Genomic DNA, 23,099 nt, shown 5'->3' with positions numbered 1-23,099 from the left:
GGTTCGCCCCTCCCTCCCCGTGGATCATACGATTACAGACCGCGTTAGTTACCGTACATATACACACACACATTTACTGTGAGGCCCCTTTACCACACTTTACAGTGAAGCAAGTTAAGCCCAAGTTCACATAAAAGCAGCACAGAGTTCTTAACATTCCTCTAACCTATGTCTAAAGATTTAAATCATCCTTTATTGGTCTAATTTTGATTGGCTGACTAGCTAGCCTGGCTTGGATGATGTTCAGGCATCCATCCCGCGGTACTAGTAATTTCTCCCGTACCGGCTCTTTCGCTCCAAGACAAGATTTCGGGTTCTATCCGCCATCGCCCCTCCCCCATTGTTAAACAATATCATATCGATAATGGTTGATAAGAGCACCGCGGGGGAACCGGATCAACTCATTTATCCTGCTCCCTTGCATGTGCGCCAAAATGAAACCAAAAATTCGAGTATTCGCTTGGTTCAATCCGGCCACCAACTACGTATGAGACGCTTAGGTTTTGCCAGGCTAAGAGCTGCCAATCTACTAGTTGGTACGATGTAGTAAGTAGTAGTAATCTTTCCCTGAGTTATTGCCACCAATCCTTTTCTGCTTCCAAGTCTCGTGCTATATCCACTAGTAGTATCCAGAGTATGCCAATAGAAAGATGATAGTGGCAAAGATCTCGTCAGTGTGAAACTATTCTTCTTTCTTTCTCGTTTGTTCTGGTTTTATTTCAAATTGGTCATTGTCTTTTTCTCCACACCTTTCAACTACTAAGACTTGAGTCAGGCACGGCGCGGCTTAGGCATCTTTTTGGGTTCCGACGCCCCATCTTCCCGTGCTTCCATCATCCTTCTAGTTGTTCTCCAAACAAACTTGCGGCATAGGCGTAGTAGGCAGATCCAATACCTCATAACTTGCCACTTTGACATTAGGTAAACAATGTGATTTGTACCTAGATGCCAGGGTAGCCAACAAGTCTCACTCACGCGTTTGTTTACCACGCTGTCGCCACTATTATCTTGAGAGGCCCAACTTCAACCCTACGGACCAAACCCCTCAGCACCACGTGTTGTCCCTCATTGTCGACGTGTCCAAATCGAGAGATACTGACGTCGGAGGGCCCCCAGTCGCAGATCATAGTCTCAGGTGGATGGATATCCCTAGTACTTACCGTTTCTGTCGTGCAATTCCCAGTATGATACATACCACCAACTTCCTCTCCATAAACCCCTTCGTACATACGTCATAAGATACTCAGTCAACCGACCTTGACGTACCCCGAATATGATGGATAAAATCATAATTCTCGACATAAGGCGTATACCCCACACGATCTCCATCTAGATTGCCAGCTTCCGTGCTCTAGCGTCTGAAGGAATGAAACGGTCTCGTTGCCTCAGGCGACTGAACTTGCAAAGTGAACATGGGTAGACTATTGTCCTGAGCCGACAATCGGGCATCGATGACGTTGGCTGTGCTCTCATACCAGATACCTGGATCTTGATGCGAATTTTCCATGAGATGTTTTCTTCCTTGCCCCTGGAGTATCTTGCGCTATCACGATAGTAACTTACTGGTGTTAAATGGTGTTGTTGGTAAAGCGCAGATTTAGTCCGCTCGAATGATAGCACTATCCCCAAAATATATAGTAGCGCAATCAACAACCACAACTAAGAGTATTACCACTCAACGAGCCAATGTCAACACCTGAACCCAGTTCCTTGCACATACTAATCTTGCGTGAAAGTCGCCTCAGGCACTATTTTATCATGGCCATAGGCAATTATTTGGCAGATCCAGGCCATTACTCTAACCCTTGATTCGATTTATTGGATTTCATCCATCCCTAGAAGTCCAAGCGTTTGTCGACAGCATGACTCAGCAAAGATCTGCTCTGCTTCAGGTTATGTCGCCGTGAGCCCAAACAAGGTAAAGATAGAGATTCAACTCAGCAATCATGCATAGATTGCATGCAGTGATCTTATCCCTTACGCCGAGCCCTTAAGACCCCATAACCTTTCTGCAGCCACTTTGGCCGTTTCTCGGCGTGGTCCGTCCGCAACATCTTCGACTAAATCGGTAATTGATATCGTATTACTGCATGAACCCCAAATCTAATCTTGTCGCCCATGATCTACATCGCCACGGCCATTATTAGCTGAATATGACATGTCTCATCAGTAGCTGAGGCTGCACCAAATCCCGATTTTGCTGCACGGGATGCTCGATAGTATTGATTTACCTACCCTGCAATCGTCCCTCAGCCATTCAGATCTTCAGAAAATCGTAGTGGCTTGGTCTATTGGGTCGGTGAGTTAGCAGCAATACCCTCAGGGAGCATTAATGCACTCACTTAATCCGGTATTCAGCAAACGACATATTGCGGAACTCTATAGCTGTGTGAAACAAGTTCTGGCTGTTGCGGGATTATTGCGGTCGCATTAAGCGTTCACTAGTATTTGGGGAAACGGATGCAGAAGAGACTGTAGGTCTAGTGTTAGTTTGTCCTACTACCATCGTACATGTTCATTCAACATGCTTAGTTTAGCCGGGCTTGTTTGGAGTCTCTTTGAACATACAGCCTTTCGAGGATTGCGGGATATCCTTAGCTGTTCGTGACAGAACAAGAGCATACTAGTTGTTCTGCTAGGGAACAAACGAGGTATAGCGACAATATCCTGGGCTTCAGAGTCCATTGTCGCCAACACACATCTGGACTTTTGCGTAAGGTGTTTAGCATCGGGGCTAGTGCAGAGAAGCAAGAACTGGATTTGTGCGTCAGGTTCACTTTTACGGTTGATAAGCCACAAACAAAGCTATAGCCATTGGTAAAATGCTTCTGTTGAATTGGAGCTCAGTGATATTAGTATCTCCCATGTTCCCGCCGCCCAAGTGGAGGTTTATTCTATGATTTTACTAAGATGAAAACGGTCGCTTCCATACTTTCTCTGATAGTCACTTGCTTAGTACAACTAGAAGATTGTAGATGCTTGAACCGAGCACCAAATTATGAATAGCAAGTTCCTGAGCTTCTCAGATGTTATAGATACAGAAGGATCCCGAAGGTGTCTAAATGCGCATTTACGCCCATAACTTCCTATTCTCCCATTCGGATATTTGAGTATGTCGGAGTATACGGCACTGTGCATCAGAATGACAGCAGCAAGAGCATGCAATCTTTGCTTCTATCTCGCATGGAATAGAAAATTCTGCAGCAAGGGGACTGGAGAAATGCGCTGTGCAAGTGCATGCAGCATTCAGCCGGCGATATCCATCAGACAGGCAGGAAGGAGAATTTATATTGAATGATGTTCGGAGTTTTACCATGACAGATAAAGGGAGTGCTTCGAATTACAAGCGTGGGGCTCTTAAACCATGCGTGCCAATGTTATGGTAGGTACTACAAAGCTTTCATGCAAAGACGGTGCTGTTGGGATGGCTGTCCAAAGATAGTGCTGGACTTGCGCAACTGCCTTTACAATAGGTAGGCAGCTGCACTCTGGATTCGGACGTGCTCTGACAGCGTGTTCCATCTGCTCGAGGCATGACAAGTTTCAGAGGTGTGATACAAGTTCAATGGGATGTTTCTTCAGGAAGCCCCTTCAGTTTCAGAAAGTATCATCTCACACTAACATAAGCGCAATATTAGTATAGTGCTATTTCGAGTAATTGACTACGAGGACCGACTGGCGTCGCTGTTAAAATTCAGCTATGACCCTTAATTCTTGTTGCAAGCGGCTTAGGTCTGGGATACTGAGCCATGGTATAAATGCGAAGTTTGTTTAAGAGTATTCTCTCTATGATAATGCCTTGTGGTGTGACTTTAGGGTACGTCGGACCAAGGTATCGGTACACTTTCTCCATCCTAGACGGCCTGGTAGTTGATTTAGACAACATGTTTCTGAAACCATGCAAAGGGCTGTTGGCCATATACATTGAAGGCTCTTACATAGGTAGCAACTGTCTTATTATTGAGAAGACTCCCATGCTTCACTACATTCTATTGTGTCATCAACTAGTCACAGTAGGAGTACTCGATGATCATCCTCGAAGGCTAATCCCAAAGGACTTCACGAATTACTGTACAGGCCGCTATATCTGCAGTATACCGGTGGGTTCGTCAAAGTGCAGGCTGCACTATAGGGTACATCATATGAAGCGATTGCGTCACCCAGATACGCCCCACGAATATAGGTTTGCATAATCATTAGGGCTTTTCGAACAGGACTGTACTGTGACATAACGATTGATGATGATTGAGCATAGTATTGCTGGGTAGCGAGTATTCTCATAGTCTCTGCCTAAGATGCGTGCGGCAGCTCACATGTAAATAAAGGGGAGAGGTATCGCCTTGAGTAACTGATTTGTCGAGTTGTGATACATGGCATACTTGAGTATCACTTGTGAGGACACTTGGGTGGCTTTTTAAAGCACCGAGTCTCATTTGTGTGCTAACACGAGGGAAATCAACAACATATTGATTTCTATCAACTACCTTCTTGGGGGACCCACCATTACTACTATGTAATAGAAGCAGGAAGCGAGCTCCATAGGTATTTTCGCGGAAAGTGAGATCTCCTACAGTGGCATTGGTTTGCATCATCTGAGAGAAGGTCTGTCTATCATTTCCTTGGTAAGAGATGGGGGTTGTATGGAATAATCTATCGTGCGGGGGCACGGCCAGTCAGAGGTCGCGTGATATAAGCAAATCTTATGGAAGAGGGGAAATACCTCAAGGAACAAGTGGGTGGCTGGAGAATGCCATTGAAAGAGGAATGTTGCATTTGTTCCTAACAATGGCGTCTGATCCTGGCATATTGGCACATGATTCGAGGCTGAACTAGACCAAGATACCCAACCTGCTACCCCCATAGCGTGGACGAGATTAGCTGCCTAGGTAGCGTCTTGCACGAGCCAACCATGGTTTAGATATTCATAAGCTCGAGGCTCGATTATGGCGGTAAATAAGCGGACTCTCTCGTATGATGAGGGGGGGCTGCTGCATTGGAGTGGAGACAAAAACAAGGTGAGGGTCGACAGGCTCATGGATCGACTTCGGACATACGTAAGTAGTACTAGGTACTTGAAAGAGATTTACCACACGATCAAAGGAGCAAGGTACCCACAAGTACACAGCAGCACTAGTAGTCGAGGCAAGCGCTGGAAAATGAGTAAGACCAAAACCGCGATCGGCCAGCCGAAGCTTCGGGCAAATCAGTTCATAGTCATAGTCATCCAGTTTTAGCCTTGGCCAGTGTCGACCCACGCTTTCAAATATCTCTTCGTCAAATGAAAATGAAAGTGCACAGGACCTAAGCCGAGTAATGGAGAAAATAAGATCGTCCATAGTGGACTCTAATTCAGACAAATGATCCCTGTTCACGTCCGAGTTCCAAAGGAGGGGGATTTTGCGGCGGGGTAACCGTGCGGGCCATGATGTTCCCATGTCATATACACACTACAAGGTCTGGCGATCAGATGTTTCTATATGTTTCAAGTGTAAAAAAGCACGTGCTTCAAAGTCTGGCTCTGGTTATATTTGCTCATTTGTTACTGGTTCAATAGTAAAAGTGTCGTGGGAGATTACCCCCCCCCCCTCCTTGACAAACTCCCTCTGATATATTGTGTATAGACGGGCAGCACTTGGATAGTCACTCCAAGTGAGACAGTAAGTATCCACCACATTGTACTAGAGTAGAACTGCTGGATGCTTGCATGGGGCTATGGGACATCTATCGAACAGGGATACTTACAACTTCGTATTGCTGTGGTGTGGGGGCGATGGAGGGGGGTCCCTTCCTTTTTTTTTAATTTCCTTCTTTCCTGCGAACCGTAGATTGTTAGGTCGAAGCCGGTGCGAAGATCAGGGCAGCAGTGAGCTCTCCGAAGAAGGTAGGGCATAGGATGGTCTAAACCGAGTAGATTAGCAATCCGTGATATCTGGTAGGTCCAGACAACAGCCGAAGAAGCAAATCACATTCACGCAGGTCCTTGAGACCAACTAACGTATGATCAGCCAGCAAAGATGGGCACCGCAGACTACTAGTCTTGTTTCGACAGGTAGATGATCTTGGTCATTCGAATGATCATTCGGTGTAGGAAGCCCTCAGAGAGGTGAAGGAGTACAGTCAATTTCTAATGGAGCTTGCCGCATTCCGTACAGATTGCGATCTCGCATGCGCGTGTGGGACACCGTATCCATGCGATCACTTTCTGCTGAGGCCCGCTGACCGGCAAACCTTACTACTGATCGCCGACATGGAAATGCAGCGGGAAAGGTTTCCAATGCATGGAGTGGTCCCTGGATGTTCATTTGGGGTACGCCACCAGTCCAAGGTTTGGGGGTTAGCATGAATGTACGCCCCCAATGGTCACCGGGCGGCCTAGGGAGAAAAGAAAAAAGATGAGATATCGTGCGATCCCAAAGAGAATGGCGACCAATTATTTGATGCCTGAGCGGCTTTTTGACGGACAAGAGCCTATACTCGGTTATGCTGGTTTTCAATTGTGTTGAGGGAAAGCTTATCAAGATTGGTACCTGAACAGTCTAAGCGGCCACAGGAAGTAATGTAAGTTGGGCGTCAATACAATACGGATACCGCCATTCAGCCCAGTTTTGAAACGCCGTGAAATTTCCCGACATCGGGCGACTGCGGATCTAATCTAAGCGTCCATCATCCCACTTTTCCTGGACAATTGCACACACCGGATCATGCTGCGGGGCTCCCATGGTCGGCTCTCGGGGCTCGGAGACTGAGTAGGCAGCCTGGTTTATTGCTTGCTTTCTTTGCTTTTTCAAATCCCATTTAATAATTCATGGGTATAGCTGGCTGAATATGCTCGGATGAATTGTCACTGCGGGTGATGGTGATGGTAATTGTGGCGTGATCCTCAACTTCCCAGGGTGCAAACGGATCTGGGGCGAGGAAAGGCAAGAAAGGGAGGGGCTACGGTTAGCACTTCGTTTACAAGTTAGAACCACAAGTGGCTCTTCTGGGCCTGATCAAACATCATCTTATCTCCGAGGGAACTGCCATATATGCCTGAGATTTCGACATATGGCGTTTGGATTTCTTCAGTTATACTACTAATATGTGAAGACTCACCTCCCCTTACAAGATCAACGCTGAGACACCACCAATCCTCTCTTGGATAACCTGCTTGACCAAGCTTCAGTGTCGTTAATAGTCTACTTGTTATACGTACTTTTACATCGCCAACCGTCAAGAGCCTCGGTGTCCCAGCATCAAAACAATACGTAAAAAAGAGGAGCAACAACCACGTTTCTCATGTAGCAGGTGGTGGAACCGAGGAGTGCCTATCAAATAGGCCAATGCCGGCCCGCTGTCAGAAGAACCACCACCGGCTACTGCTTTTACTCGGTGGTCTGGAAAAAACCCGTCCTTACGGATCCGCTGCTTGAGAAGGGAAAAAAAAAAAAAAAAAAAAAAAAAAAAAAAAAAAAAGAAGGGCTCGGCGCTGATACCCTTTCCTTTTTTTACGGTCGTCATACTTTCTGAACATTTTTTAATTTTTTTTTGTCGAATTTACTCTTTTGGTACCTTGATTTTTTTTTTATTCTATTTTAATTTATTATTATTTTCTTTTCTCTCTTACGGCGCAAAGGTCTCCAGTGTCTACTAAGTTCGAAGCTACTGTCCTTCCCCCCCATTTCTGTTTATCCACCGGGGGATATAACTACGACCATCGCTCCCACCATTTGCCGCGGTTCTCTCCCACCTTCGTTCAGAATCCCATCATTATTGCGTCTTCCTCCCATCTTCCTGCTCCCCGAACTCTGAGCACGGGACTTCTACCTCTCCTTTCAATCACACCTTTTTTACCTCTCTTATTCTCCTACTAAGCTTGCATCAATGGAACCTGCGGTACGGAAGCCAGAAGTGAGCTTCCACAGCCAGCGCAGCATGCCCTCCAAGCAGCAGCGAGTGCCCTCGAAGCTCAAGGCCACCCCCAGGGATGAGCTTCACGACCTGCTTTGCGTGGGTTTCGGTCCTGCCTCTTTGGCGATCGCAATTGCCTTGCACGATGCTCTGGACCCTTGTCTGAACAAGTCCGCTCCTGCGCCTGGATCGCAGCCCAAGGTCTGCTTTGTCGAGCGCCAGAAGCAGTTCGCTTGGCACTCGGGCATGTTGGTCCCTGGTTCCAGGATGCAGATCTCCTTCATCAAGGATCTGGCGACCCTTCGTGATCCTCGCAGCAGCTTCACCTTCCTCAACTATTTGCACCAGAAGGATCGTCTGATCCATTTCACGAATTTGGGGACGTTCCTTCCGGCCCGCTTGGAGTTCGAAGACTATATGCGGTGGTGTGCGCAACAGTTCTCCGATGTCGTGTCTTATGGGGAGGAAGTTGTCGATGTGACTCCCGGAAAGACGGACCCTACCAGCTCGGTGGTCGACTTCTTCACCGTCCGCTCTCGCAACGTTGAGACGGGTGAGATCATCGCGAGAAGAGCGCGCAAGGTGGTGACTGCACTTGGTGGCTCAGCAAAGATGCCCCCAGGCCTGCCCCAGGACCCCCGCATTATGCACTCCTCGAAGTACTGCACCAACCTGCCCCACCTGCTGAAGAACCCGAACGAACCCTACAACATTGCCGTGCTTGGAAGTGGCCAGAGTGCTGCTGAGATCTTCCACGACTTGCAAAAGAGATACCCCAACTCGAAGACAACACTAATCATGAGAGATTCGGCTATGCGGCCTAGTGACGACTCTCCTTTGTGAGTATAATGTCTTTCGCACTCCCATCATGTCGCGACTAACAGCAAATAATATAGTGTGAACGAGGTCTTCAACCCCGAACGTGTCGACAAGTTCTATAACCTCTCTGCCGAAGAGCGCCAGCGTTCCCTCAAGGCCGACAAGGCCACCAACTACAGTGTGGTCCGCCTTGAACTCATTGAGGAGATTTACCACGACATGTACGTCCAGCGGGTCAAGAACCCCGATGAGAAGCAATGGCAGCACCGCATCCTCCCCGGACGCAAGATCACGCGAGTCGAACACCATGGACCTCAGAGTCGGATGCGGATCCACGTGAGGGCGACCAAGGATGGATCGGACAGCCTTGTTGGCGACGGCAAGGAGACACTGGAGGTGGATGCACTCATGGTGGCGACCGGCTACTACCGCAACGCACATGAACAGCTTTTGAGCAATGTGCAGCATCTGCGACCGGAGGGCCAGGAGGAATGGAAGCCGAGCCGGGATTACCGGGTCGAGATGGATCCCAGCAAGGTCAGCCCCTATGCTGGAATTTGGCTGCAGGGCTGTAACGAGAAGACACACGGACTGAGCGACAGTCTTCTGTCGGTGCTGGCAGCACGCGGTGGAGAGATGGTGGAGTCGATCTTTGGCGAGCAGCTTGCGGGTGCAACGGTGCCGGTCACGAAGTTGCGCGCTATGCTGTAAAGGCTTTACGTCGGATCGGAAACCCAGGAGGGGTTTCCGCTTTCTAGACGCGTGAATGATGGCGCTAGGGCGGACATTTCTTTTTTTTTGCAGCAAAAGAATGCCCCGGAAAATGAGCGTGCATATCCCCAAACAAATTGGTAGGGGGTGATATCTTCTTTTGCGATCATCTACTTGACTGTATCTGTGTTCAATTCTCTGTTTCATTACCTATACTTTGTTACTATTGTTACTGCCCCATCATCTGATTCCCCAAGTACCCCATTGCGAGTTATATAGCCAGCCACATTGGAATTGTATAACGAATAGAGATCGGAATGCATCAAGTCTGTCTTTATTGATTAAATTTCACCGCTCATTGTGTTAAGGGAGAAGGCCATGCGAATTGCGCACGTTGCTCCTTTTTTTTTTTATCTGCTACAGATGTTATTCATTCTCCTCAAACTTTATCCGCCCCCTCTGACATGCGCCTGTAACCGACAGGGGGACGAGAATGAGTGCCTAGGAGGGAAAAGCGAGTGGGCTGGTCGCACAACCGCCGGTCTAGCACGGACCCGCTGACGTCAAGCGACCAGGCTAATTGGCCCTGACCAAATTAACCGCCGCCAGGAATACGCAACAAGGTAAAAAACGGGGTTTCTACACCTGAACAGACACGAGGGAAACAAAGTGAGGGAATAAATCCCAGGAGGAGGGTCCATGGAATTGAACACAATTGTCAATTGGACTCCGAGCAAGAGAAATTGAAGCGGGTGGGCGTTGCTGACTCGCTGGCTCTCAACCTTGGTTGAGGGTCGGGGAGGGATTCTGATAATCTGATCAGATAAAAATTTTCGCACGTTATCTGATGGCGCCATCCCCCAACCGCATCAGCGCCCATGGCCGAGCCAGGCGCGCTGTTTTTCCGCTGCGGTTCCCGCTCTCCACGCCCATTCGCTGCCAGGGGACCACTTGGGTGGATGGAGAGACCCACTCACTGATTGATTACGATGAGGCACCATGCAGATTGATCCGTGTGGTCTCGTTTTTTTCATATCCACCCACACGCACGCACACACTAACTTACCCTCTCGCTTCGGTATACGGGTTACTCAATTAGTTTGCTTTCTGGCCCCCTTTCCCCGACCATAGCTGCCACCAGCCCTTCTTATGTCTCGGTTCCCGAGGGATTTTCTCGGATTTAAACCTATACCGGTAGCACTAAAAACGGACCTCTCCGAAACACATCCAACGAGAAACTCCCAGTCAGTTTTGATCGATCAGGTAACAGCTTGATCAGTGATTGATAAATTCTTAGCGTCCCCGCTTTTTCCCTTTCCTTCGTTCCCACAATACCAAGGCCCTAGGGACTTGGAGGTGAGGGAAATAACGAAGACAACAAGGAAAATAATGAAAAATAAGAAGAAAAAATCATCGTGCTGTTCGGCCCGGCTAGATAAGGAGGCCACTCCGGTGCAATGGTCAGACCATGAGGAACAATTGCTGCCGTAATATTAATCTAGCTAGTAAGTAGCTATACACAGTACGTACTTTTCTGTCTGTCTGGGGAGTAGCTAACACTTAACGGGCGGAGAAGAATTTGAAACAGTCAAGGCAAGTACTTAGCCTCCTTTCCTACTCCAGGATTCGTCTTCAAACTCAACTACCTACCTACGTATTTATACACCACGCTACTTCCTACTTTCTCAAACTTCTGAAAGACGATCTGTCGATGAATCTCGTATTGTTGGATAATGCAACAATTGATTTGAACAACCTTTGCTGCTACTGGCGCAAAGACAACGCGACTAGACGAGGCGAGACGAGACTAATCCCTAAGCAGTACACGCGGAACCATGCGACATGGAAACCGGAACGGGCGCCTGGAACAGTCGACTCCCTAGACATGCGCCGATCTCCATTCAGGTCTGGGCCAGTGGCATGTCCACAGTTATTATTATTATTATAATGGTAATAATAATAATCGCCAGTATTATTCACCTCACTCCGCCAATCGTAAAAAATTGTCAAGGTTGTTAGTCTCCTGTCCCTGACAACACAGTTTTCGGCTGCAGCCTGCTCAGAAAATCGCAAGCAGGCAGCTGAAATTACTTACTTATCCTGGATAGGCAGGCAGGCAGGCAGGCAGACATTGACCAGCTTGCCAGCTAGTCAGCACCAAATGTTCAAAATAAGTACTCTCGCCGTTTCCGCGAACTCCGGTGCCTCTTTCCCTTCTCGCCCCACGCGTATATCACGAGAAGGAGAGAAAAACATCCGTATCAGGTCTAGTAGGTTTGTCACAGAATGTCCACCTGAATTAATCAGATAGGACTTCCGAGCTTGGATGCATTTATAGCTAGTTAGCTAGCTAGATATGAACTTCGGATGTACTTACTACCATGTAGCATGCTTGTGCTGTGTGACCCGATCAGACGGTCCACGCTTGTGGAAAGGCCGGCTATGCCAGGTACCGGCGACCGGTGTTCCATCTTCCAGGGTCCTGTTCTTCTTTCCCCCCCCATCTAGATACTACTAGTTGTGTCAGGAGGGCGAAGATCGAACAATCTGCAATCCCAGCCTGCACTGCATCCTGCAACCCAACAAAAAAGCACACGAGTTTATCTGGAATATCATCCGTGGGATGTTGCGAGATCAGCAAGGTCAGAAACAATAAATAGAAAAAGGGAAGGAAAAAAAAGTAAAAGACCCTGATCATCTGATGCATGAATCTATATTCTACATACTATGAAGCAAAAAACTTAATCGTTAGGAACCACTACACATGTCCCCCATATAATACGTAACGAACAAAACAACCAACAAAATTCGAGTCAACAATCACTGTAGCCTATATACCCTTGCATAAAAGCGAATAGGAAGCAAACATCAAACCCATCCTCAACAACCTCACCACCTTGCCCTAATCAATCAGGCCAACACCTACCGTTCCATGGATCCATGGTTTCTTCATATCATTATCAGATGGAAATAAAAAACATACAGCCCACTTGCCTTGGACGAAGCGGTGGCCTGACCGCTTCAATCAGATAATAATATATTGGATCCGTGATCCATGGATCATATCACATATTAATTCGTAACTTGGTGCCACTAAATCTCTTTCTATTCTACTAATTATGTAGTGCCCAGCTTCAGGTCGTGACGAAGAGTGGTCCCGGGAACATTTATACCATAATGTAGATACCCAATGAAATTGAAAAGTCCGGGATTGCAAGCGTGTGTGTGGAAGCCAGACAGACAGACCCACCGCACAGGCTTGCGGTTACTTACGAGGGAAGTTAGGTAGGTGGCTGTCTGCCTAGATGGACTTTTTTGAACTTGGGATATGTATCGATGTAGATAGATACATACTTGATTAATCTACCTACAACAGAAAAAAAGGAAAGGCAGAAGGAAGACATACACCCCACGACTCAAAAAACGACTCTGGGAGTAACAAAAGTCTGAAAGTCAAAAAGGGCACCTACCGTCAAGTACGTCCAGCAAAAAAAATACAATCAAATCAATCAATGAAACCGCTCCTGCCGAGATAAGATCTTAGCGTGACATTTTGACTTTGGGTCTAAGGTTTTAAAGCCACAACCAGACGAAAAATAGGTTTCAGACCAATCATTCCCATTCCCCTTACTCCAAAGTGAAAAAAGTTTCTCCAAGGTTTAGACACGGAAGAAAAAACGAAGAATACATACATAACATGCATACATGCATGCATACTCTGTAATTTTTATTATTGCGACATCGGCTTTTTCGGCTTCAGAAGCTTGGTTCAGTATGGGGCGCGGGTGTGGAGATTATCTTCGTATGTATGAACCTTGTATAGACGCTGTATGTACGTTACTTACTTACGGTTAACTATCCTCATCCTGTTCTATTATTACCCTTTTGCAGTGGTATGTATCCTTCACTCACTCACTCACTCTCTCTCTCTCTCTTTCTCTCTCTCTCTCTCTCTCTCTTTCTCTCTCTCTCTCTCTCTCTCTCTCCCCTTTCCCCCGTCTCACACTTCACTCTTTGTAATTTTATCCACTCCTTAAGTTCTTAGGCTGAATCAAAGCAGTTGTACTCAGTGCATTGCGCTATTATGGGCTTCAAGTTGGTTGGCGGTCCTTACACCGTTCCCTGTCATCTCGAAAAAGCACCCTCTAGCTTCATAGCAAGGTGATGATTACACCCACTTCTTTTTCTCCGGTTGGATAGATTAGCCTGCAATGTATGCTATTCAGTAATCTGCCAGGTTATATTTGGTCTAAAGTAAAGGTATCTACTAATATATCATGATCTTTATATGCAGAAGATAATACATGAAGATTATGTGAGGGCATGAAGGGTCAAAACCGAATCCATGACCATCTATTCCAGTCAAACATATCATCAGAAGGAAAGGCTCATCCGGTACTCATTAGATCGCATATAGAAGATCGAAACATCTCCTCGGAAGTTATTGGTCGTCTGAAGGGCATATTGAGAACCCTAAATGGTCAGTCAATCGAAGACACAAGAACGCATCTATGCATTCCGTTCCGGGTCCTCGTCTGCCAGGCTCCGATATCTTCCGCCGCTGTGCATACGTGACGGCATCTCGTACATCTGGTTGTAGTTGATTGCTTCACCACCGAGCATGCCAGATCCCGCCTCCCGCTGTCCAAAGTATGGAGCCGGATCGCACCAGAAGTCCCGGCAGTTGGTGACTACACCACGAGAGAAGGGATTCTTCGCCCGAGAAGCACGTGGACCATCTCGCAACCCATCCCTTGCTGTCGCAAAGAAGGCATCAATGCCGAGAAGGGAAGTCCACTGCTTCAGACAACCGCCCCTCCGGTGCCGGTGGCCATGGGCAAGAGCTGGATTCGGTCCCTGGCCAGCAGAGGAAAGGCCAGCAGCATCGAGTGAGGTAGTTCCTGCAGCCAAAGCCGAAGCAAAAGCACGAGAGCTTGGGTAGCTTCTGTCAATCGAATGGCCCCTCATGTTTTCGTATGTCGTCTGATTCCGCGAAATTTGGACAAGCTGAACAGCACAGAGCATAGTGACCCAGACCAGCTGAATGATGACCCACACATCAAGGACGAGGGTGAATGTATCACGAAGTACAAAATCACATAGCGCATCGTTAATCACATTACAGGTAGGATTGACGGGTGCTGGCAAGACATTGATGTCTGTACTAGCCGTTAGTCTTTGATCCGGAGAAGAAGGGGAGTTGATACTTACAGGAGTATGTCAGCTGCACGAAAAGAATTATACCCGCTTCAAGACACGTGATGTATAATACAAAATGGCGCAGATTGTTGGCGCCTACGCAGTTATCAATCCATGGGCAGTGACTATTCAGGATGTCAATGTTTGAGCTTTTAACTCCAGTCTCAATTAGGGTCTTACTGGTCATGTTTTGCAACGCAGCGCCCGCAGCGCTTGCAATGCTTGCTCCGTAAAGGCTTTCGAATCATGCACGCAACGCAGAAGTTCTCTTCGTCGAATTTCCACTGCTCAAAAAGTTCCGCAATAACTGTTCGCTGCTGGTTTCTGCTGCCAAGTTTGGGGACAAACCCAGGATCTTCAATCATCGCGGTGAAGTAGAAATATGTTGTTGCTGAGAAGAACAGAGCAAAACAGATATTCGAGATGGGATTTGTGGTATATGTGGCTGGCAAAAGTGACTATTAGTAAACTCTTGGCTGGGGCTTCGCATAATCCCGTTGGAAATCGGATTCAAAACATGTATACGAAGAGCAGGGAAAGCCTCACCTGGCAGCACGTAGAAGATGTATCTCACACCAACCCAGAACAAAGAGCCTGCAAAAACGCCCGATAGGTAAGGCTGGGTTGCGGATCAGTGACGAACAGAGTGAGGAGATGCAAGGGGTAACCGTTGACGTACCGTCTTTTGCAGTATCCTATACTCTGAAATGCTTTGACTGGCCACTTTCTGGGCCAACCATTGAAGTCCATAAGCTGTTGCGATCATAATAGGGATAGCAGCGAACACAACTAAGTTACTGAGAACCCAGACGGCTACGAAAATCATCAAGAAAGGCCACAAGAAGAAGAACTTAGACATGGTGCTCTTGTTCCGCACCCAAGGCGTCAATCCGAAGGGAAGAACCTTCGTGTTCCCATCGAAGTCATAGCCACACTCGTCCAGAGCACGATACCACACACGCGTGGTATTCATTTCGCTCGCTACCGTCGCTGGGGTCTTACCATCCCTGGTCTTCGCGAACCTATCAGCGCCATATTCAATGAGCTTCTGAACGCAAGGCAACGATCCCTTGACCAGAGCCCAGTGTAAGGGAGTTAAGCCGCTGTCGTCAACGGCATTGGCATTAGCGCCCCAGCGCAGGAATAGGTCCACGCAGGCGGGGAATCCCTTATATGCCGCCCACATCAGCCCTGTATGACCTTGTTGATCGGGAACGTCCACCGGGATCTCCTGGTGAAGTAAAAGCACAAGCAGAAAGGCATTTCCGTCGATAGTAGCTAGGTGTAGGATGTTGTAGCCTTGGACGTCGGTAAGAAGAGGGTCCGCGCCGTGCTGAAGCAAAAGATGCACAATATAATAGTGGCAACGTTGAGCTGCCCACATCGCGGGTGTAGCGACAGATTCGCCTCCCTTCGCATTGACGTCGGCGCCAGAGTCGAGTAGGAACTTGCACATGGCATATTGGTTGTTGATGGCGGCCCACTAGAAGAGGAAAATAGCGTTGTTAGTTCGGAATCAATACAAAAGACAAGTGCGAAAGACATATTGGTAACACGCACATGTAACGGGGTGATTCCTTCTTCGTCCTTATAGTTGGGGTGAGACTTCTTCTCATCAAACATTTTCTGCATAACTGCGATCTCTCCTATACGGGCAATCTGCATGACATCCTCCCCAATGGGGATTGAGCCCTTGACACCAGCGCGTTCCGGTTTCATGTCTTTAAGTTCAACGGTCGCATCATGCTGGGTCACTTTCGGGGGAGTGGTGGTGCCTTTGCCGCTGGGGAGGGAGTGCGGACTTTGTCCCAAACCAGCAGAGCTGCTGCTGCTCGGAGTCCCGGAAGACATGTCGAAAAGATAACCGGGATTATATCAAAAATTGAGTCCAGCACGCGCGCGACTGTTCCTGGACTAGACAGAGAGGAAGGGGAGACAGAGAATTGCCGCCGCAAAGAAGGACGTAGTCGTTGAAGCGGTCGGCGGTCACGAGTCAGTTGAGTAGTCTTGCGGAGGCCGACTTAGAGGAGCATTGCGAAGTGAACGGGATGTCTTGAAGCCGGTACTGTGGTATCCAGAAAGGCAACGGTGGCCTTCGACGCTGTGATGAAGAAAGAGAAGACCGAAAATTAGATGGGGGCGGAAGAACAGCTGAGTGTATCAGCAACAAACCATGGCGCAGCAGGCAAGCCCCGGGGATGAGCCTCTCCCTTCCCGAAAGGCTGACGGATCGTCTTCCCACTCCGCCTTTCGCGACGTGGTCTACATTTACCCACAACTTCCCTGCATTAATACTAATGCGAACACGAACTCCCTCGCCGACTTGGGAACGAGCATTCGAGTTGGCTACATGGGACTCAGCAATTTTCTTACTATCATACTATTTTGAAAGCCCGGTCCTTAGATATAGAGGTACACCTTGATGGTAGAGGGTCTAACGTACCCTGAGAACAGAATTTCCGTCCGACAATCAGTATAATAACGAATTGCGCCCGACAGGCATTACTCAGCCCAGCTGTCTAGCTCACTAGTACAATACACCAGTCGCTAACTGATGGGGCGGTTAGGCAGCCGCATTGTAATACGTGCACACAGAATTGTTTCTCCAAAATCGGAAGCAAGAAAAGTCCCTCGATCTGGCGTTCTCATGGTAGATACGTAATAGAGTATCCCAGAAAAGATGATGCTCAAGTTGAAAGGCCACAGTCCAACCATGCGCCCCACAATTCACCCCGGACCAATCTGCGGAGGACCTTTCCAGTTTAATCAAGAACTACAAGGCCATCGCCATTCCCAAGGCGCTTGCAGGCCTCTCCAAAGCACATTCGCCTAGTGGGAGATAAAAGTGTCTATGCTCGCTCCACGAACGTATCAAGGCTAATTTCAACGGAGGGAATCCCCGCGACAGCCTATCTCTCGGAGTAATCTTAATTGGTCGACGAGCATATCCGCATCGACTCGTAGTTCGAAATCCGCAAGGAAACAGAAACTGATTTCGAGCCTCGACAGTTCGCGCTCAGTCACACCCCCAACCTTAGCAACGCGGCTGTGGGGATAGCTGAGGTCTTCCAAGGACTTCATCGCCACGCGAAGTCCAGCAAGCACCAGACGATGCATATTCTTCCGGCTGACGACTATCACCCGTTCAATAGTCGCCATCCTCATGATGTACATGCTTGTAGCCAGATAAACACCTGTAGACATAGGGCAGAACTTGTGCATACGCAGCAAATACTCCTGCAGCGTGATCGGTGGCTGGCGTTTCGAAGAGAATCGTTTTGACAGCACACTCTGCTGTTTTAGGTGACGACCTGCTTCATCATAGCTGTCTGTGGAGCGATATAACCCAGTGACCCTTATTGGCGTAGATTCCCCGCTAGATATACTGTCGCTATGGACTAGGGGCCCGGGAACAGGAACGGCAGCTCCTCGAGAATAACCCACTTCTTCTGCGGACGATTCCACAAGCATTTCAACACCTGTGCACAGCAGTCCCAGTGCTACCGTAGGCGAGATCTGGAAGACATCAGTTGGGTAGTTGGACCCCAATGTTGATTCATCTTCTTTCGGTGAGCGGATTGGATTAGTTGCCTCCGTAAGGCTCGCAACAGTCGACGGGCTCTCCTTGTTCATCGCGAGACCTTGTACGTTGTCGGGTAACCAAGGGTAATAATGCCACAGATGGCCCTGGACCTACAGGCGGATATTGACTTCCCCGATAGGTATCGCATGGTCGGGACACTGCCCAGCATGTAATTGATGCTGAAATATCTGCAATAGATTCGAGTCGAATCGGCTGCGTAGTCTGAGATAAAAAGCCTGTAGCTCGAATTAAACACGGCGGTGCTTAATTTTCTCACTAGGGAGGAAACATCTGTGCGATCTGTCAGTGGGCGGCTATCAGTAAACATTCCTTGGGTTGCTCACTTTACCTATGTGACTGGGGTCGAGATCAGCTCACTAGCCGGTCAGTAGCAGCAGCAGACGACTTGAGAAAGCACCAAGAAAGGCCTGCCTGCTGAATCACTATACATTAACGGGGAAAGGGATTGATTTCCAGGTGTACAGATTAACAGGGTGGAATGTGAAAGGCGAGGAATGGAGTTGGCCGGATATTAGTGCGCCCGATCTCAACCCAACCGTTTCTTTCGTTACCCTTATCAAAACAGGCAATCGATTCTGCTTCCATGCAGAGTGTGACATACTAGCTTCATTAAAACAAAGGAGCTCCGAATTTGCGAGCCAAGCAGCGCAAATACCCAAGTACATGCGTCACTTACGATATTCATGAGCGGTTTGCCTCCTATCAAGCAACTATGACATTAAGGATATTTTCTAGTACCTACCACACTCCCGCAGTACAAATACAGTGGCGCAACTATCTATAGTGCCTCCAGTAGACATGGCATTTCAAGAGCAGGCGCAAACAGCGTATCTTAATGTTCACAATATGTACTTCAGGCCGCTCAGGGCTCAGTCGTCCACGGCCTTCGAACCCCACATCTCCACAAATTTCTCCTGCCCTCTATCTCTTCTATGAACCACGCTCATGTCGAGTCCCTCAAGCCCCTTCTGAACACCCTTCAAATCGTCTTCGAGATTAGATAGCTTCCTCTGGTGGTCCAGATTCGCAAGTGAGGTCTCGAATTCAGAATCGGCGTGCAAGGAAGTGGAGAGAAGCTGGATCGCCCGGTCTGTCGGGAGTAACTCAGCCATGAGCGGCGAGTCTGCGGCAATACCATGGTCATTTAGGCTCTCAGTCAACTGATATCGTTTCTCCTTTAGATTATCTGCGCATTCACTGGCTTCGTCGGCATGGAGCACCGAATCCAAAGATAATCCTACTCGGCGTAACACTTTCGCTATTGATTGAGAATCATGGAGCCGATTGTCTTTTTGTGCTGAAGTAAAAACCGAAACGGGCTGTACAGAGGAACGTCTCAAAGACTCTCTCCTGTTAACAGGCGGGTTCAAGAAGATATCGCCAATCTCTGATCGGTGCGCAGCAGCGATAGCTTCCAGAGTTCCACAGTAAGACTCCCTGTCCTGCAGGCACTTGACAAGGCCATTTGTAGACGATGTCATCTCCGATACTACGTCCAAAACCTGGACGGTGTCAGTGCGGCATATTGATGGGGAGGGGGGGAATCCGTCTCTTACATAGTCCAACGTTTCATGTGAGGCATTTTGCAGCTCCTCGTGGTGACTGCTTAACTCGCCTATTATAGGTTCGGCGAACTGTTGTTTCGTGGACATCTCAGCTAGTATTTCGATTTCGGGATAGAGGGATTCAAGTTCTTCCTCCAGCGCAGCCAACGGCTCATTTTCAGCGGGTGCTGGCTCAGTTCGCGCTATCATTAGTCCTGCCTGTATCGATTCCAGATATAACCGATCGAGTCGACACCTGATCTCATCGGCAAGGCATTGAGCAAGGGCAGTACATCTCTCCAAAGCTATCTTTGCACTGTTCTCATCTTGTTGGCTCGTTTCTATCCCGGATGCCAGCCTCTCCAGGTTCGCGATCAACCTATCATCTTCCTTGAATCGAGCTGTCAGAGACGAAAGTATCCTCTTGGCGTCTGCTGAAGCTTGCTCAGATACGCCTCTCAACTCTGATTCCAATGCGTGAGCCAAGTCACTGGACTGTGTCATATACTCAGCAAAGCTCTGTGACTGAATCAAGAAAAGGAACCACTACCGCGGCAGCTATATTTTGTCTTTCTGACGTATGCTTCTGGCGCAATCGTGCATTGTCCCGAATTTGTCTGAGCCCCAGTTCGTCATCCGAGGTGATAGACCTGTTTAAGCTCTCGTACTGCGATGCTAGTGTTTTGGTCTGTCTTTGTATTGCAGCCGTGGAGGCGTTTAGTGTTTCAATCGCGCGTCGAAGGTCATCATCCACAAGCGGGCGAGTTGCTTTGAGATTAGGATTGGCGAAAAGGCTCTGCAAGGCACCGGACTCTTCAAGTTTCGAGTACCTAATAGTAAGCAAAGCAATCAGTGACTGGGAAAGGTCCGTTGTGAAGCGGGATTAGAAATACAGTATGAGCTCCTCTTGCGACAACAGTGTGTCGGTACTGAGATGCTCCGTCAGCCATTTTGCAATCTCAGTACCTTCTATCCTCTCAACGAGGGCGGACTTGATATGATCGCGATTGATCGAGAGTTCGCGATCTTTGAGAGCGGAGATAATGGTCGATGATGGGTCCATTGAATGATTGCTGCGGTTGGGTCGTGATGATGGTTTGTCGGCGCTCCGCGCGGAATCTTCTGCTGCCGCCTCAGGACAACCTGAACAAATAATCCACTTCAGCCTCCCTCCCACTTTGGGGAATTGAACTCCATCACACTACTCAACAGCGCTAGATTATGATACTTTCAACAAACAGTAATGATCAAACACAGACTGCCAGGTCTACTGAAGGCTCTGTCCATTCACCAATATCTACCTCGTGAGTGAAGGGGAGTTTATAGAATACCCACTACTATCTATACATTACGATATCGGAACTGTTGATACACGGGTACCCACCCGAGCGGAGTCAGTCCATTTCGTCTCTCACGCCTCAGACTCACCCTCCGCCACAATCTGAGGGTAGTACCATGTAGTGACGGCGATAATAACATAGACCAGAACGCAGAGCCCCCCTTCCAGATAGTTGGACTTGCCATCTCGAAGAAAGTTTCCAACAACTAGGATGGACAAAACGACCAAAACAATCATAAAGATCTCGAAATTCAGACCCATATCCTTGTCAATACCCCAGCCGACAATGACTGCGAGCGGCGCGTTCAACAGCGCAGTCTGGATTGAAGGACCCAGGCAATGAAAGAGTGCAAAATTGATCTGATTGTCCCTGTTTCGAGTCAGCAAGGGAAGATTGGGCAGTCACCAATGGATGTAATTACCAAGCCTCATCAATAGCAGTCAAGTGCTCTGCTGCCTTCTCAACAAGTGGCACAAGAATAAGGCCCATAAAATTATCAGATACACCTCTTTCATTGACAATATCCTCTATTTCCTCCACCAGGAAGACGGCCGACATGCAGACGCATGCGAGAGATATTGCAATAGCCACAAAGCATTCAATCAACGTAAGCTTTGCGCGCTTCATTTCCCGTTCACGATCTTCATCCAGATGCTCATCGAATTCAAGGACTTCGTCGAATATGCTATGATGGCTGTGGAGGTTGTAGAACAGATACCTAGGACACATGAGTAAATAGGAGTTATCGGCGTATTTTGGGAGACGACAACATACATGATGAAAGCCACTAGGAGTATGACGGCTGTGGCTCTACTGATAATCAGTGTAGACTGATTCAGTGTTTCTGTCGAGATTTGTACATGCGTATGCGATGCATTGCTTTTTAAAGTCGAATAGAAAGCACTCGGGATCAGAAGGCCGAACCCTGCCACTAGAAGGAGTCCTGAGCCCACTTCGCTGACGGCCTCATGGAATGATTGATCTTCTCGCCCAATGCCTCCAAAGAAAAAGCATAGGCCTAAGCAGAGAAGGAGGTTTGCCAGGATCGAGCCTAGAATGGCGGCTTGGATGACAGGGATCAGATTGCCTCCCTTGTCCTTGTGGATCAAGACCATGAAAAGGACTATTTCCACGACAGAACTGAGAAACGTCTCCAGCAGGACGCCAAATACTTTGGGCAGCTTTTTGGCTAGCTCGCCACCCGCAAAGCCAAGCAAGTTCGCTGAAGGTACCATTGCGATATAGTTGAGGGCAAATACCCAAACATGAAGATCCGGTCGAGCGAAGTGAAGTGCAATTGCAGCTGGGACGAAAGGCCAGAGGACGTTCACCAGCATGGAAAGAGTGCAGGTACTCCGAAAACAAACGCGCAGGAAATGAAGTGGATGGACGCCAGTTCTCCCACTTTCTCCAGCAGTATCGATTCGAAACAGACTATGGTGCCGTCGGTGTCCTTTCTCATTGTGAGTCGGTAGTATTGTACCGCTCTGCGACTTCGAAGCCGATCGCGTAGCATCCGGTGTCAAAATTCCATCATGTTGTGAAAGATCTCCTTTCTGAGAAGATCGTGACCTCCGTCTGTCACCATCCATGTTGGAGGCCATTGTCTGGGGGGAATGCGAAGTTGGTTGACTCGATGACCGGCCAGAATCAAGCTCTTACTGGTCGGACACTGGCTTCTATAAGGTATGTTTGGAGAGCAAGGTAGACAAATCCCTCAATGAAACCAGTAGTGAGATAAAGCAAAGCTGGGTTATCCCGGCATACATGCTCTAGTAAGCTCAGGCACACATGGGCATAGTCAGAGGGAGACTTGAGGCCCAAAGCCAAGGATAGACGAAAGAGAACGGGAGTAGAGGACAAGCAAGATAGTGCATGGACACCGGAGATTATGTACGGGGGATAATAACTGTGGATCTATAGCATTAGAAGAAAGAGAGAGAGAAAAAAAAAATAACAGGAGTTTCAGCTGGATATGCTTGGCTTTGCAGA

At 48.1% G+C, this 23,099-nt stretch overlaps 6 protein-coding genes across 6 annotated transcripts; 1 reads left to right on the top strand and 5 right to left on the bottom strand.

The window, feature by feature from the left end:
• The first annotated feature begins 7,521 nt into the window (after positions 1–7,521).
• Positions 7,522–9,737, top strand: BO87DRAFT_408180 (lysine N(6)-hydroxylase/L-ornithine N(5)-oxygenase family protein). Its single transcript, XM_025626131.1, has 2 exons — positions 7,522–8,729; positions 8,787–9,737. The coding sequence occupies exons 1-2, from the start codon at positions 7,864–7,866 to the stop codon at positions 9,418–9,420; spliced, it is 1,500 nt and encodes a 499-aa protein (XP_025477816.1). The 5' UTR covers positions 7,522–7,863; the 3' UTR covers positions 9,421–9,737.
• Positions 9,738–13,643: 3,906 nt separating this feature from the next.
• On the bottom strand, positions 13,644–15,117 carry BO87DRAFT_107188 (DHHC family palmitoyltransferase). The gene is made up of 3 exons (XM_025617833.1): positions 14,800–15,117; positions 14,632–14,744; positions 13,644–14,579 (listed from the first exon to the last, which is right to left on the bottom strand). The coding sequence occupies exons 1-3, from the start codon at positions 14,982–14,984 to the stop codon at positions 13,930–13,932; spliced, it is 948 nt and encodes a 315-aa protein (XP_025477815.1). The 5' UTR covers positions 14,985–15,117; the 3' UTR covers positions 13,644–13,929.
• Positions 15,118–17,104: 1,987 nt separating this feature from the next.
• On the bottom strand, positions 17,105–17,418 carry BO87DRAFT_107110 (uncharacterized protein). Its single transcript, XM_025617832.1, has one exon. The coding sequence runs from the start codon at positions 17,332–17,334 to the stop codon at positions 17,167–17,169; it is 168 nt and encodes a 55-aa protein (XP_025477814.1). The 5' UTR covers positions 17,335–17,418; the 3' UTR covers positions 17,105–17,166.
• Positions 17,419–18,522, bottom strand: BO87DRAFT_107216 (putative cyclin-dependent protein kinase complex component). The gene has a single exon (XM_025617835.1). It carries the CDS (start codon positions 18,250–18,252, stop codon positions 17,503–17,505), a length of 750 nt encoding a protein of 249 aa, XP_025477813.1. The 5' UTR covers positions 18,253–18,522; the 3' UTR covers positions 17,419–17,502.
• A 1-nt stretch (position 18,523) lies between these two features.
• BO87DRAFT_107217 (uncharacterized protein) lies at positions 18,524–18,990 on the bottom strand. The gene has a single exon (XM_025617836.1). The coding sequence runs from the start codon at positions 18,886–18,888 to the stop codon at positions 18,646–18,648; it is 243 nt and encodes an 80-aa protein (XP_025477812.1). The 5' UTR covers positions 18,889–18,990; the 3' UTR covers positions 18,524–18,645.
• Positions 18,991–19,092: 102 nt separating this feature from the next.
• On the bottom strand, positions 19,093–22,342 carry BO87DRAFT_398584 (hydrogen/calcium exchanger domain-containing protein; the record flags this gene model as incomplete). Its single annotated transcript, XM_025625380.1, has 7 exons — positions 19,093–19,725; positions 19,780–20,257; positions 20,346–20,597; positions 20,661–20,840; positions 21,183–21,476; positions 21,529–21,825; positions 21,882–22,342. 7 exons carry the CDS (start codon positions 22,340–22,342, stop codon positions 19,093–19,095), a joined length of 2,595 nt encoding a protein of 864 aa, XP_025477811.1.
• Between the last annotated feature and the right edge of the window lie 757 nt (positions 22,343–23,099).

Source organism: Aspergillus neoniger (genome assembly GCF_003184625.1).
Source record: "Aspergillus neoniger CBS 115656 unplaced genomic scaffold BO87scaffold_24, whole genome shotgun sequence".
In the NCBI taxonomy this organism is placed as follows: domain Eukaryota; kingdom Fungi; phylum Ascomycota; class Eurotiomycetes; order Eurotiales; family Aspergillaceae; genus Aspergillus; species Aspergillus neoniger.
This window is presented reverse-complemented; position numbering and strand designations above follow the sequence as displayed.